The sequence below is a fragment of the Acomys russatus genome, chromosome 2, assembly GCF_903995435.1.
Source record: "Acomys russatus chromosome 2, mAcoRus1.1, whole genome shotgun sequence".
Taxonomy (NCBI): Eukaryota; Metazoa; Chordata; class Mammalia; order Rodentia; family Muridae; genus Acomys; species Acomys russatus.
Genome location: NC_067138.1, coordinates 33,314,641 through 33,330,358, shown reverse-complemented (window position 1 = coordinate 33,330,358; position 15,718 = coordinate 33,314,641). Strand labels below are relative to the sequence as shown.

Here is a 15,718-nt window from a genome sequence, read left to right as displayed (position 1 = left end):
ATGCACGTGTGATTGATGTGTATATGTGTGCGCAAATGTGTGCATGTAAGTATCATGCTATATGTGGAGGTCAAAGAACAGCTTTGAGGAGCTGCTTCTCTTCTTCCACTTTTATGCACTTCTATTCTCGGGTCAAAATGAAGTCACCAGACTTGGGTGGTAAGTGCCTTTCCCCACTGAGTCATTCTCATTCTGCCTGCTCTGCAGCTATGTTTTAACCGTGGCCCTTCATGCGAAGTCAGTTGTGGGATGTTAGCTACTGTATTCTGTTGGTGTTCAAAAGTCTCAGAATTTGGAACACTTTGAATGTTTTACTTGGAGAATACGCAAAATTATACTTTCTGTCATCTCACCCCAACACTGACTTTTCTACACCCATCCTGTTTCATCAGGACTTTACTCTTCAAATCCCAATGCCTGGCACAGAAACCAGTCAGCACTGGTGACGCCATTGGATGCACCCTGGTCCTTTGTGACAGCAGTGGGAGCTGCAATGTGGACAGGAAACTGTGAGCAGCATACTTTACTTTGCTGGTCCTCACACCTATGCCAACTCCACATTTTCCTCATCTCTTGTTCATATACAACAAGCCAGCCTCAATAACTGAGGGAATCTCCAATTTACAGAATCTGACAGTTAAAAGAAAACAGTCCTTAAAAATACATTTCCTAACATCTATTAAGAGTTCTTCCTAAAAAAGGGCAAGCTTGCACGCAGGCAGAGTCTACAGCCAAATTCTGCCAAGACAGTTAGCTCCTGCCTCACAAATGTGTCTGTCAGATATATTGGGCCAGAAGGCTGAAGAAGATGCTCCAATATTACAGAGAGTTTTGGGTAACTATTCAGGTAGCAAACTGTCTCTGTCATCTTCTCATTTGGAAAGCTACTAACCTGCACTCCTGGCATACTCAGGTAATCAATTTTATTCCTTTTCAGGTCTCTGATGGGGTTGAAGACTAGAAAGTTTCGTTTTACAGTTAAGTTTAGTTGTTTAGGAGTTAAGATGTTTTTAGGTCTAGATAGATGTTTTAAGTTGATGATGATGATAGGATAGATACTGATTTACATTCAGAATTTTAGACTCACCAAGATAGGAAAGATGTTTTCCTCAAGGCTGCCAATACAAAAAGCCAAAACACTAAGAATGTAACATTTATATAATTCCTGATTGTGTCATGGTCCTTCTTGCTATAGGTAGTTTATTGTATATATGTGTAATAATATAAATGCATATGAAAAAAAAATATTAAAAAAAAAAAAAAAGAGTTCCTGATGGGTGGTGGCGCACGCGTTTAATCCCAGCACTGGGGAAGCAGAGGCAGGTAGATCTCTCAGTTCAAGGCCAGCCTGGTCTACAGCCTGGCTGGCTCCAGGACAGCCAGGGCTACACAGAAAAACTCTGTCTCGGTGGGGGGGGGGGGGGGGGCCCAAAAACCAAAACAACAAAAAAAGAGTTCTCTTAGATTTACGCTAACATTAATGTTAACTCTTAACCTGTATGGACATGTCTCTTTATAACCCACTATGGGGCTAACAATTTCCATTACTGCTGTTTTCCCATTTCCCAAGTATGCTTTTTCCTCCTTTTAAATGATTAAGCCTCTCTCTAGCCTCAAGTAACTGGTTCCGGGCACTGTGGCGCATGCCTCTAATCCCAGTGCTCAGGGCAGCAGAAGCAGGCGATGTCTCTAAGCTGCAGGCCAGCCTGGGCTGCAGTGAGATCCTGTCTTATGACAGAGGAGTATGCATGCAAATACTAGAACAGCTAGGCCCGAAGAACAGCCATGGTCCTTTCATTTAAGACCATAGGTTTTTTTTTTTGTTGTTGTTGTTGTTTTTTTTCAAAACAGCCCCATTGCCCATTGAGAGGTTCACAGTGACCCAGTGCAATGTGGCTCTATTGATTGGAGCTTCAGAATCAATAGCTCAGGATATGAAGTCCCCAACCCTTCCTGGAGCACATGTCAGAGATCTTCAGGGTGAAATCCTTGCCATCAGAGTCAGAGGTTCCCTTTTTGGGGTGATATGGTTGAGGAAGTTTGGCAAAGGGAATTTATTATACTACACTTTATTTCCTTCTAATTAAAATTCCATGGACTTCCAACTAGCAAGACTCAGATTTCTAAGACAACTAGTTACTGGTGGGAGGGCATCCCAAGCCACTAGTTAGGTATATGAGTACAAATCAGAGACATGACATGAAGCATTTATATTAGCCTAGCCGATACCAGCCCCTAACATCAGTATTTCTGAGAGTAGAACCATTTCTGCAAGAATTCAGAGATAACAACTATATGTTCAGAAAAACATGTTTCTGCCCTGTGCTATTCTTTCTGGAGTAATCGATATGTTAGAACCTTGGGAAGACTAAATCCTCATGCTGCCCTTGGCTCAGGCTGAGTGATCTGTACCAGCGATCAACACAGTTCCCTGGCTCAGAACCATGGCTCTGTTCATTGTAATTCTGTTTCTCTGGTGGAAGAAGCCAGCTTCAGTGTGATGTCACTGAGAGAAGTGCGGTCAGCAGCCCAGGGCTGGCTGTCAATAGGGGCACACATAGTGGGAGTAAATGCCCAACTTACTGCACTTAAGGGCGTCCGTTTGTGGCTCATGAAGAGTAGGTCGAGGCCCTCCACGTTTTTCCTCCTGCCCCGCCTCCTCTTCATGGGGGGCTCTCCATCCACCAGGGAGCCGTTGAGCAGGTGCCTTGTAGGTGTGCGAGAAAGGCCTGCTTGGAGCAGTTCCATTTGAGTCTTAAAGGCGTCAGACACTGGTGTCGAAACACTAGGCAAGATAAACTTTGAAGTAAGAGATGAAAAATTTGAGGTAGAACTTGTTGCCTCTCTTGAGGCCTTTGATAAGTCCACAACTTTTTCTTGTCCATTTTCCGAGACCACCTGAGACTCGCGAAGCTGGGCAACCATCTCCATGAGATTTCGCCTCTTGGCAGCTCTTTCAGCCTCTATTTCAACTTTCCTCCTTCGCCGCCGCCGTTGGCGAGGGACAGTCAGGTTGAGGGCATCATCCTATTGAAAAGTCCCAAGAGAACAGAGTTGCAATGGGCCAAACCTTTATCTGCTCTGGGGGCTGGAGTTAGGAAAAAGCAATCAAACAAACAAACAACAACAACAAAAACGAGACCACCAAAGAACTGAACGTTCTATTCTGGTGGCCACAGCTATGGAAACAACAATCATCTTTTCTGAAATCTGACTAGTCAGCTGGTTGTAGCGATGTGAGCCTGTGGTACCAGCTCTGTAAGAGGCTGGGGGCAGGATGCCTGTCTGAGTCCACGATTTGAGGCCAATATGGGCAACACAGTCAAACAGTCAGACTAGTGAGCACAGGCTCCCAAATCAGTTAAAATCCCCAGAAATTTCCTTTCAACCACAAAGGCAGACTACGGTGGCTCACCTTGGACAACTGAGGAGAAGTCGTGATATCCTCGCTGCCGCTGACACTGGCCTGGCTGACCATGGAGAGCTCCGCAAAGCTCCTCTTCTGCAGGGGACTGTCCACGGTGGAGGGTGTGTAACCAGGGACGACGAGGCCCTGGAAATCAAACATCTGGCGCCGATTTACTGGCCATTTGCCTTTCAGGACAGCTTCACAGATGTTGTCTAATCGGTTTATCATTACACGGTCCTAAACGGGGGGAAGAGTCACAGGAAATCTGTAGCAAAGACCTATTTTAAATTACTGGATAAACACGTCCACTGGGATGCTGAAGAACATGAAACGTGTAAAGCCAACTATTTGGGCAAGAAGTAAACCGACAAGATCCATCAAAATGGTTTGGTTCTGATGGAATGTTCTAGATGCTCTAATAAGAAAAAGTACTACTGTCAACTATGCACACTGAATGGCATGAAACAAGGAGCACAGCAAGTAAACAATACCTTCAGAACAACTGCAGACTGTAAAAACTAACTCAGTCAGGCTCCAAGAACACCGTGGGTTCAATGGAGCCCCTGCACTTAGCATGTCAGGGTCTGGCCCTTCAGATCCACAGGCCAGAGTGCAGTGTGGCCCGGGAACGGGGACATCATTAGCGTCACTATTAATAAAGCTCAGTGTTATGAAGTGGGCAGCAACCTAGGAACACCTAATGGATGTCAGTCTGTGCTCCCCACCTATTATCGCACCAAATTTCATTGAAGCGTGCACATTAGAATTTTCTAATTACAGCTCTGCAGACAAAGTTTCCACAGACTAATAGTGCCTCTGACTCCAGCCCTTTGACCTAGCTGAGACACTCCTCTCTAGACTCAATGTGGGGAATTAGTAAAGCCAGGAACCAAGGGGACACAGAGAACAGAAAAAAAAAAATCTCTTTGACAGCACACCCTTCAGACAAGAATGTCACCTTTTCGGTAGCTACATTAACACCATGAAGAGTAGCCTGGGATGAGTCACCTCAAGTGTGCCAATGTGGGGTGTTGCTTTAGCCTACATGGCCCTGTCCTGGAGCTTAGGATGACTCCTCCCTGCCTTGAGAGACACAGACCTAAGTGGCACAGAGAACACTTTAAAGATTTATGCTCCCTAACCGAAGAGCAACTTTCCTTTGCCTTGAGTTACAGATAGCTACACCTGGGATGACCTCACGATGAATGGAGACAAAAGGGTCCACACCACCCTCCTCTGGACTTGAGAACACAGTGGGTTTTCAAATACATCATTTCAAATCTAAAAGCTTTACTTAGTCTTTTAAAAGTTACCATGGTTCAAAGTTCCACACTTGCCATTTCGTCAAATCTATTGAAAACCCATAGCTTCTATGAGACAACACGACAGACAGACTGAAGCACCCTAAGCACCAAAGAGGATCAGTGGCTCTGTTTATTCTATCTACTACACAATCTTTTTAAAAAATCTCATCACAGAAGTATTCTTAGTGTTTCTTCATCTGGGCTCTTCCCGGCCGTTCTTCTGAAATAAAGGAAAATTCTCCACTCTTCACATGCTCCAACAATGCTTACTTCAAATTACTTGAAAAAAAAAAAAAATCAAGCTACAAAGATTTTTCTTCCTGCTCTTTGGTTTGGTCAACAAAGCAATCATAGCAACAAAATCCTGCCAACCTTGGGCCAAAAGGAGAAGGCGAATGTCCTTTCGTGCAGGAGCTGAGCCACCGAGGGGTCTCCATCCTCCATGTAGAAGCCATCTCGAGTCTCATCCCTAGCCGTGCTCATAGAAGCGTTGCTTTCTTCATCAAAATTCTTCCCTCTAGAGACAGCTCCTGCTGAGAGATGAGTCACGTGCAGCACTCACAGCCAGAATACACGGAAGCCCAAGCTGAGAAAGGACGGCGACCCAAACAGGAGTACCACCCAGCTCTACTCTATCGACTGCCCACTATACACCTACAAAGACACGGGGTCTTTTTCATGCTTGTGTTGCCTAAAGCTTACAATAGCCCACTAATGTAGATGGTGCTTCTATCTTGTTGATAAATTCTTTGTGGTCACAGAGACAGGGTCTTATGTAGCCCAAGAAGTTCTCGGACTCATTATACCATTAAGGCTGGGCTTGAACCTGTGATCCCTCTGTTTGTCTACTCCTGGGTGCTAAAGTAGGAAGCACATGCCACTACACTATGTAAATCTTATAGGTGCTGAAGGCTAGCTGTGTTTCTGACCCAAGAGCTTCTGTCTATGATACAGGACAAGGTCCGATGTGGTGCCGTTTCTACTTTGTGTTGGTTAGCACAATCTGTAACAAGGAAAATGTGCTATTGATCAATCATCATGTATTTTGAAATAATTAGTATTTGCTCAGTGACTCTCTTCATCTGTCCAAATTTAACATTGCATGGAATTCTAAGCATACCTGACTATGAAGCTAACTTCTGTCCTTACCCCGGAAGGGACTGGTGTGTGCACAGCTGCTCTGAGTTTACAGTCTCTGAAGTATGTTTACAGGTTAAAGTATGAAGACGAACACAGGTACCCGTAACTGAAACTATTGCTTCACAGAGGAAAATGGACATTCATTACTCTGGGGGATGGGGGGGGGGGGATTGGCTGGGTGTCATTGCATAGTTCTGGAGTTCAGTATATAAACCAAGCTATGCTAGAATTAAAAGTGCATGTCAGCATGCCTAGCCATCAATGACCTTTACAAAACAGAGTGCTTGAGTGAGGCACCAGGCATGGGGGTACATGTCCATAATCCTAGCCCTCTGCAGGCAGAAGCAGGTGGATCTCTGTGAATCTTAGGCCAGCCAGAACTACAAAGTAAGACCCTGGATTTCTCAATTTTAAAAAAAGGTATGCCATCACACAAAGGCTATGCCCCACGGTAAGCTGCCAGAGGACCAGGACAGTGACAGGAGCCGGGCATTACCTTCTGGCTGTGACGACTCCTCCGACTTATCATCATCCTCCAGCTTTTCTTCTTCATCCTCTTCTGAGCCTTTCTCTGAGACAGACTTGGACCCAGGGTCTGTACTGCCCTCCACCCCTTTGAGTTCACCCTTCACAGAGCTGGCCTCGGCCTCGCATTCCTGCTTGCTGTCCTTGGCCCCACCAGCTTCTTCTTCGTCCTCTTTCCCATCTGACCTCTCTTTGGCTGGAGAATGTTCACACTCCTCTGCCTTGCCATCAGCCTGCTCCATTACCTTCTCTTCATGGGCATGAGCTGAGGAAATGACTGGAGGAGTCTGGCCAAAGCCCACGGCCAGAGCATTCAAAGAAGAGACGGTACTGGCCCCACGGTTTTGAGCAAAGCTTTTATGGGCATCCAAGAAGGACAACTCGGGGTCATTGAGGATGTGGTAGTCTGTCCTGCTGACCCCGTGCTTAGCAGCACCCACCAGCAGGTCCCTGTCGTGCCGTCCACACTCCCACCACTCAGGCAGATCTAGGCTGGGCTGGCAGAGCTTCAGCCTGTCGCTCAGCTGCGGGTGATGAAGGACCTGCTCTCGGATCTTTCGCAGCAGTTCAATGCGGTACAGCGTCCTGGATGCTCGTTCTTCCGTGATGGGCTCGATGAGGGAGGCGAGGTCAGGTGGCTCTGTAACAGGAAGCACGGTGGTCACTTGGACAGCCCCCAGGCCCTCTCTAACTTGCACGCGATGGCCCTGACTTCCGTAGCACAGTGTGGCTTGTCATTCATGTACCTACCATCCTCGGGCTTGGCGGGCATTCGACACACCCGCCTGCACATGGCCACAAAGCAGCTGAAGTACTTCTCCAAACTCTCATCGGACTTTTTGTCTAGTCTGGCGAAGGCGCGGAATTGGTTCCAGTCAAACTGCTGTTTCACTGGGTCAAAAATAACCCCAAAGGTGGATACCACACGGTAAAAGTCAGCTTCTTCTCTTCTTGTCCACCTGTGGGAAAGGAGACCTGGCTCACACCACACTCAGGAGACAGGCATCCAGGAAACTCTGTCTTTTCCCTGCCTCCAGAGCATGTCTCCGGGACTTATTTAGGTTGAGGGTCGGACACCTTCCAGGCACCAGGCCTTTCTTTGTTGCTACTGTCTGGTGTGACCAACTGCTTCTTGTGGGCCAGGCAGAGAAGGGAAGAGAAAGCACCAGGGATGGGGGTGGGATGGGGTGGGGACACCAAGAGAAAGGCGAAGAAGAACTCACTTTTGCCTTTTCTCGGATATAATAGCTTCCCTTTCCGCCTCCAGCGCTCTCACTTCCTCCCGAGGCCTCCGTCTGCGCCGGTCTGTCTTCATTAGGGCCTCTTGCCGCATTTGTTGCCTTTTATAGCTGCGCTGATAGGCAGTAATGAGCCGGCGCAGACGCGTGGTCAGGGTTGATGTGTTCGGCCAGTAAAGTTGACCTAACTCAGCATTGCTCTCGTTGTGCTTCCCTGGGGAAGTGGGGGGGAAAAAATCTGAAACACGGCCTACACTCTCACAGCACAGACAACTTTCCAACAGAAAAAGATGAGTCATCAGCCTTCAGAAGACAGGGTGGGAAAGGCCATTCTGCCACACTCAGATTTTCAAATACAAATAAGCAGTAATAGCATAAAGAATTTATAAACTATTTACTTTTAACTCCTTCAGGGGAGGGGGCAGTTTGTCGGTCTTAACACAGTGAAAACCAGTCTCTCCTACGAATGCACTTACAATGATAATCTTGACTATAACAAGCGCATAATTATCATCTAATTATTTTATACTGGGTACAGGGTTCAATAGTCCACACAAACATTTCAGATGAAGACAAACGCCTTCCTCCCACTAAAAAATGTTTTAAGGGCTTTAACATTCTCCACTAAACAATGACCATAAGGACGTGGGTCAATTATATTAATCAAAAAGTTCTATCAAAGAAATTAATGTAATGGAAGCCATAAGTAAGGATCAACACGATTCCCAGGGGAAGGGTCCGTGCGGAAGACTGCCCTGTGGGACATGGCATCATGTCATGGCATAGGATCCAGCTGCTGGACCTCGGGCTGCGCAGCTAGTCCTCCCAGCCCTGCCAGCTGTCCCGCAGCCTCACCTGTGCTGTGCATCTCCATGGCTTCCTCCTTATCCTCTGGGGGAGAATTCGCAAATTCCTTGAAAGCAATGCAAGAAATAGAGCTATTTTCAATTGGGGTTTGATTTTATTTTCTCTCTTAATGAAAGGCCATTATCTACAAAGCCAAACAAGTCCCAAGCAGGTATACAGTATGTTACCAGCACTGTAAAAGCCAACACACTCAAGGTCTTACATCTATTTCGTCTTTGAATGGTGCTCTGGTTGGTTTATATTCTGGATCTTCATCTTCTCTATCAAATTCTCCACTGTGTAAAATGAAAAAAACAAACAAACAAACAAAAACCAACAATTGTTTAAATCACATCAGCACATAAGGAGGTGAGAGAGGAAGAGCAACAGTCAACCTAACACTACTTTTGATTTTGGGTCTGACACTGAAAAATGATTCTACCAGTATTTAAAATGCATGGTTACCAAGGGTGTCTCCCACCAAAGGACACAACTATGTATGTATGTATGTATGTATGTATGTATGTATATATATATATATATATGTGTGTGTGTGTGTGTTTATTTAATGTACTTTGTTTAAAATAGTTTTATGCTATATCGACAGGCTCTACTGGTGAGCATCAAGCTCAAACCAGACACAACAGTGAGAGTGCAGCCCAAGAATTAAGCCCTGCCAGTAGATGTAACACTGACATAAAGTTTATTAAAATTTTAGAATGTCCTTCTTACCCGTCACCACCATCTGCTAGCATGTCTGTCCCTCTCTGTTCAGCAGCGATGGCCTTGGCATCCGGCATACCGACTCGTTCCAGAAAGCACAGTGCAGGGTCAGCTCGCATGGAGTTGTACTTCTCATAGCCTGGGCCGTGCCCACCAGCACACAGAGGACACGCACAGAAACAAAGGAAGACCCCATCACTGTCAAAAACCACAGCCCTGCCACAACACAGCCAGTCTGCTTCCCGGAAAAGACCATCATTGCTGCTGAACTAGTCAGACCTCGTGCATTCTAGGTAGGCTCTCATTGGGCCAATTTATGCTTGGGAGAATGCTACTGAACGAATGACCACAAACACAAACAGAAAAGGGGTCGGGACAAGTGCAGGGTGCCAGGGAGGGTTTCTGACCCTATCTACCCCGCCCCCCACCCCAACATCTAATTTTTCTTGACATTTAAAAGGCTTCGCAACGTTTCTTTATGACCTCTGCAGGGGTTGCTCTCCAAGTCTACTCTCATCGCCCTCCCCCACCTTGGGAGGTTTGGTCCTCTAGGAACTCACATGGCTAGCTGAAAAATCCCCATCTACGTAAGGCCAGCGAACCTGTCTTATTAGGTTTAGGATGATGCATGTCAGTAAGATGACACTGTTCCCTCTACGGTTTTCAAACTGCAATTTGCTTTTTGACTGCCCAAGTTGACTAGATGGAAAATGGCAGATCCCAACAGCGCACTGCGGGAAAATGATTTTGAGGCCGAGCTCACAAAACACGGCTGGAGTACACAAATTCAATCAGGATGTGTACTGCAACACACCGCTCCTAACTGCTGTAGAGCCGCAAGCCAAACTGTAATCAGGAAAGGTTTTATAAGCCATCACTCTCCCCTTTAGTCAGGCTGGGCTGCTGAGAATACCTCCACGGCCTCTGGAGAATTGGGATTATAATCAGACACCACTCACTGTATAGACCATGCCAGTTCTGCATCCCCAGCCTTTCAAAGTTAACAAGGCTGCGTCCCACTCAGGGGAGCGGCAAGTCCTCAGCACTGACATTTGTGAAATATTGCTTGGAACAAAGCCCAGGAGGCACTTGTACAGATTAATAGCAGAGGTTAAGCCCACCGTCCACTCTGACACTGGCTGGCAGAGTTAGCTAGGGAAGCCATTCTGGAAGCAAAGTTTCGGGAAAGCTACGGCACAACTTGGCTATTACTAAAACAAATATGGTTTGGCTTCTGTTTACAGCCAAGAAAGAAATGTTTTCTTCTCAAATGCTCAACAAACATTCAAAAACAGCATCTGATATTTACAGTTCATATTAGATTTTTTAGCACAGAAAAATGGTAGACGCCAAGAGTCCTTTGGAACGAGCCACATTAATATTATGACTTTGGAAAAGAGTGTGCAAGGAGTTCTAAATAAAGATGAAGCTTCACAGTCAAGATGCATTCAAACAGAAACAGCCCTTACCATGTTTGAACACTCCAATTAAGAGGGATTTGTCTGCTTCCCTGTCCCACCAGTCAGCGGGAACTTCAGCATGGAAGGGCTCAGGGATCCACACGTCTGCTTCACTGGAAGACAGTATGCAAGCACTCTAAATACGAGGATTTAAGATGCATCCTAGTCCCATGTGCTGAGGCCACACTCATGTGTCCTCTTTCACAATGCGCATCTTATATGGTGGGGAGGAAGCAGCAACAGTGAGTGAGACCAGGGGCAGCGGGCAACAGCCAGAAGTGAGCCTCATCCCATGGTATCGCACCTCGGATCAGTAGCTCTTACGTACAAGCACATGCCAACGGCCCCACCCATGCTCTCCTCGTATCCCCAAGCCCAGAGAGGACAAACACTTGCACTAAAGACAGAAAAAGGAGGTGAGCTACTGATGGCCTGGAGGGTTCTAAACACAACCCACGCAGTTGCCCAGCCACCCGGGGTTGGCTTGCGGAGGGCCGGAACAAAGGTGCACTTGCACCAACCTTGAGTCAGCGCCCCCGAGGATCTTATCTGCCTGGTCCCCTATCACTTCTTGTCTTAGGTAGTACAGCATGCGGACACGCAGCAGGACCCTGGAGAGGAAGACAGAGGGGGGAAAAGTTCTTAACTTCGGTGCTGTTTGCCAACAGTGGCTTTTGGCAGCTGCTGCCGTTCATCCATCATCCTGCCAAGGCTGATTAGCCATGCTGTATGGTAGGCTTGAAGCGTGACAGATGGTGGCACATAATCACCTCTGTGTGGTGCTTTCTGCTGGCTTCCAACAGGCCTGCCTGGCAACCGCTCACGCTGCACAGAGAGGGAGCGGGCTCGGCCCAGCCCAGGCGCACTTCATTTAGTTCTACCTAGTGCAGCTTGTGGAGTTTAGACACGTACCCTACCACTGCCTCTGAAGTATTGAAGCAAGTTTGTAAACAACCGAGCAGATGGCTTTCAGTAACTGTTCTGCTTCATTATCTCATAAAATTTCCTCAGCTGCTGCCTTAATACCATTTTTGGAAGCACATCAGAAGTTGTAGGAATAAACGAGATATAAAATCTGGTTTTACTACCTTACAATAAACCCTCAATATGGAATGTCAGGTTTTTCAGATTATACAACTTTGCTTCCGAGAAAGGAAGATGGCGGTGGGGGTGCGCAGGAGGTGGGTCCTTACTCAGGGAACATTACTTCTAACTTATATTATCAGGGGACCTAAGCTGTGGTTTAAAAATAATAAACACTACAAGATTAAAATGTAGCCAACTCATTGATAATCACCTTTACTGAATCAGCATTAAAAACCATTGACATCTTTAGGGCACCAGATTTTCCATCTTGCTTGTGTTTCCTCAGTAGCTAAAATGTGACTTCTCCCCCCCCACACCCTATAGGTCATCTGTGCTAGACAGTCCACATGTGCATCTGGGATTGACACCTGAAGATGACCCTCTTGGTGAAGGTTGATACCTTCCAGTGTTATTTCCCTAGCTGAATAAGCCTGTCACATATTTGCATATCACCCCTGGACCAACGTTTCTCATTTATAACCACTGGCTCATTTGGTCTTCATAGTAACCCTGTGATGAAATGGGGCAAGTCCTCATTTCCACACTACAGATGTGAACACTGTTGGGAACAGAGGATGAGCTATAAATTCAAGGTCACAGAGACACCTGGAGCACCAGCAACTCAGAACTATGTCTCCCAAGACACAGTTGTTGACTTGCCTCTAAAACACCGGAATGACAGGCAGGGGCAGTTTTACTAAAGCATCTTCCTCCTGCACTGGCACCAGCAGACATGCTGTGAATCACCTAGCCTGAGAGTCATCCACTCACGACCAACGTGGGTTCTGGGTGGACTGCCAGGTTGCAAGTATTAAAATGTACACCGAGATAAGCAGTTATTTTGGGGAGTGTCTTTTTACCTCAATATTCTTTCTCTTGTTAAATTCAGAGAGTGACTTTGCCACACAGAGAGAAAAACTGATGGTGTGGCTAGCACTGCTTTCCTCAGGCTAAGGGATCTGCAGGCCAGTGTCTTCTTACACCAGATGCTCAGAAACGGTATTTTCCAAGGAAGTCTCCTCTGCCTGTGGCTGGACTCTTGACTGAAGGCAGGGAGCCTAACGGTTCCTTTTCCATTTGGTAGAAAGCAGACTTCCATTTCAGGGCAGGTTTAGTAGAGTGGAACTGACTCCTGTGAACACCCCCTTCTCTTCTAGAGGGAAAGCCAGGGAGGGAAAGGGTGGCCAGGACACAGCTCCTGGTCTCCAGGAGCTCACTGTGTGATGGGCGAACAAGGAAGCCAACAAGCGCCCAGGCCTTGTCCACACTCTCGGTAGTGACTGTGGCCCAAAGCCCAGGACTGCACACAGTACTTGATAACCTGCCCTCTGCCTGGTCTCACAATCTTCAAATTTGTTATTTTTCTAGGATGTCCTTCAACTGTGTCTCATTTTTTCTACCTAATACCAATAGTACCTCATGTTTGACAATATTTAATCTCAACACATGGCCTACAGGCAGAGGGCAACGGGACAAGCTCTTTCCACACCACAGAACCACAACGTTCTTCTGAGCTAGAATGAAAGACACCCCAGTTTCATCACATGTACTGAGGACGGCTCCTTATGGAAGATTGCTACTGGGAGAAGAATAGAAATTAAAAACCACCGCAGGCATGCTAGGATCTGGGAACAGGAGCCACTGTTCTTATATTAAACCATGTACCTTCCTCTGTGTGAATCCAGAACTTAGGAGGCAACTAACCCAAAGTCAAGATAAGCCACGAAGACATAAATATTATCTGAGAGCTATGATGATCAGGCTACAGGTTTAGCAAGAAATGCCATGCTACAACAGTACCAAGTTCCAAAGACACCAAATGCTCTAAAGGACCATTGGGAGCCTCTCAAGAGGCCTGAGGCAAAGAGGCTGACTTCTGTGGTCTGGCGGGAAGGGGCTGAGTGGGTGAGAGGAAGTGTGTCACCAGATCCCACTCAGTTCTTAACTGAGAAACTCAGGTAAGTTATTCTGGCTGGAGACCTGCATCTTGGTGGTTATGTGGGGGAATAAAACAGAATAGCTGCCAAGAAAAAAACGTGGGTGCCTGCAGTCTTAGCTATTCAGGGGGCTGAGGCAGGAGGAGCTCTAGGACTCAAAGCCAGCTGGGTCTACACAGAGATAAAACTAAAGCGAAAGCACTATGTAAACTCTCCAGAGCCCCCAATGGAAGCAGTCAATAAGGGTGGAGTCACGTAAAATGAACCATAATTGTCTATATATTATCTCCAAACTGGTCACTGCACTCCCACAGCAGCACTGCTTACAGTAGGTAAATGTGGAAACAATCCAGATGTCCATCAGTGGACGCAAGGATAAACAAGTGTAGCACACGTGGGATGGAATGGTATTCATCCCTCAAAAAGATCCTGATACCCCCTACCACACGGATGGCTCTTGAGCACTGCAACCAAATAAAATCATCAGAACACAACCCCTGAAACAGCTGGTTGAGAGTGGACAAGTGACCAGGATAGAGGCTGAGGGCAGGGCGAGGAGGAGCCACTGCTTAAGGGGCACACGGTGCCTGTTGGGAGTTATGACTAGATGATGGTGACAAGCACCGGGCACTACGTACGCAGCACACTGCTCCCTTACAAAGGGGTTCAAGCGGCACACCCGTGGACCTGCTCACCCCACACACTCCGCATGCGCGCCTGCCTCTGCCCGGTACCTACTTGTTGCAGTGGTGCTTCAGGTGCTTCTTGTAGCTGTCCTCCTGGAACAGGGCATCCGGATTGCAGCTTGCCAGCCAGTCAGCATCCTGCACTACCGGCTGCGTGCTCTGCGCCTTCACCTTCTTCCCCTTCCGGCCCCTTGGCACAGGGGCCGACAGACCTACAAGCACCAGGGCCACAGTTACAGATGCCTTCACAGTGCACATTACAGTCTCAAGAGGCAGATACTGTAAGGGGCAGGTAGGAAAAGTGAGAGTCTACGCCGCCGCCCTTTGCCAAACGGTGGTGTTTCTGGCAGTCTTTTGTGACCCGGAAGCACAAAGAACGCAAGGCAGACCCACCAGAATGATTGAGCAGGGCTCGAGTCTGGCCGTCGGCGGTGGGCGTGATCAGGTCCCAGATAAAGCTCTTGATGTTCTCGTCCCCTCTGTAGTGGTTGAGACAGTACACCAGGATGGCTCTGCAGATGGTTTCCACATCTTGCTCGGTGAGCTGACGTTTGTAGCGACCATGGGACAGGATGTCTGTCCAGCGGCCCCAGCTGGAAAGCAGAGAGGCAGCATTCAGATGGGGGGTCTCTAACTATGACCGTGACATGACCTTGACAGCCAGGCCCCAGTACTGGGAAATCCTGGACCCACAATGGCACTGGTCACCTCTGGAGCTAGGAGAGGAATACCTCCTTACAGAGGGAATGACAAAGCCACTGAAACACCCCGTGTGGCTAATGGCTTCCCTGGGCTGTTGGTGGCTATGGCTGCCATCTTTAGGATATGCATGCCACCAGAGAAACTGGAGTTTGTCATGCTGTGCTTCCTTCAACTGTGACTCAGACGATTCCTATGGTGACCAAGCTTCTGAAATGAACGATGGCTTAAAGTCAGTGTGCCTACTAGAAATCATAGCTACAATGCCGGAGAGTCCCACTACGTCAACCCACCACAAACAGATGCCACACTAACTGGTTTAGTGTTAACAGTCCTATGGCTCCTTTTCAACAGGGAATGGTTACTTCCCACTCTGGAAAGATGCTGGACCAAGACTCAGGTCCTCCCAGAAAAAGGGCAGGAGGCAGGACGAAGCACAGGGAAACAGGCAACGCATCGGGCCGTTATTACACAAACAGCCGTTGTACTGCTCCATCTTGGCAATACCTACTACACAACAAACAGGTGCAGGCTGCAGAGGCTGCCAGAGCTGTCTTCCTCGGGGCAGCAGCAGACAGAGCCACCAGCCAGAGTCTCTCCACTGCCTTCTGTAGTAACTCAGAGTCGTGCTCTGAGAATAGAGAGAAAATCCTCTGCCATAGCCT

The 15,718-nt window shown here is 47.4% G+C and overlaps 1 protein-coding gene across 1 annotated transcript in view; it reads right to left on the bottom strand.

Annotated features, from left to right (window-relative positions):
• The window catches only part of Chd7 (chromodomain helicase DNA binding protein 7), a 185,092-nt gene that overhangs the window by 6,765 nt on the left and 162,609 nt on the right, over positions 1-15,718 (bottom strand). The window contains exons 22-34 of the mRNA XM_051160028.1: positions 14,748-14,947; positions 14,407-14,566; positions 11,167-11,256; positions 10,655-10,758; positions 9,195-9,324; positions 8,686-8,758; positions 8,472-8,529; positions 7,602-7,830; positions 7,129-7,337; positions 6,350-7,018; positions 5,086-5,243; positions 3,416-3,646; positions 2,584-3,027 (exon numbers count right to left, since the gene is read on the bottom strand). Coding sequence (XP_051015985.1) covers positions 2,584-3,027; positions 3,416-3,646; positions 5,086-5,243; positions 6,350-7,018; positions 7,129-7,337; positions 7,602-7,830; positions 8,472-8,529; positions 8,686-8,758; positions 9,195-9,324; positions 10,655-10,758; positions 11,167-11,256; positions 14,407-14,566; positions 14,748-14,947 — 2,755 coding nt within the window. The remainder of the gene's footprint in view (positions 1-2,583; positions 3,028-3,415; positions 3,647-5,085; positions 5,244-6,349; positions 7,019-7,128; positions 7,338-7,601; positions 7,831-8,471; positions 8,530-8,685; positions 8,759-9,194; positions 9,325-10,654; positions 10,759-11,166; positions 11,257-14,406; positions 14,567-14,747; positions 14,948-15,718) is intronic.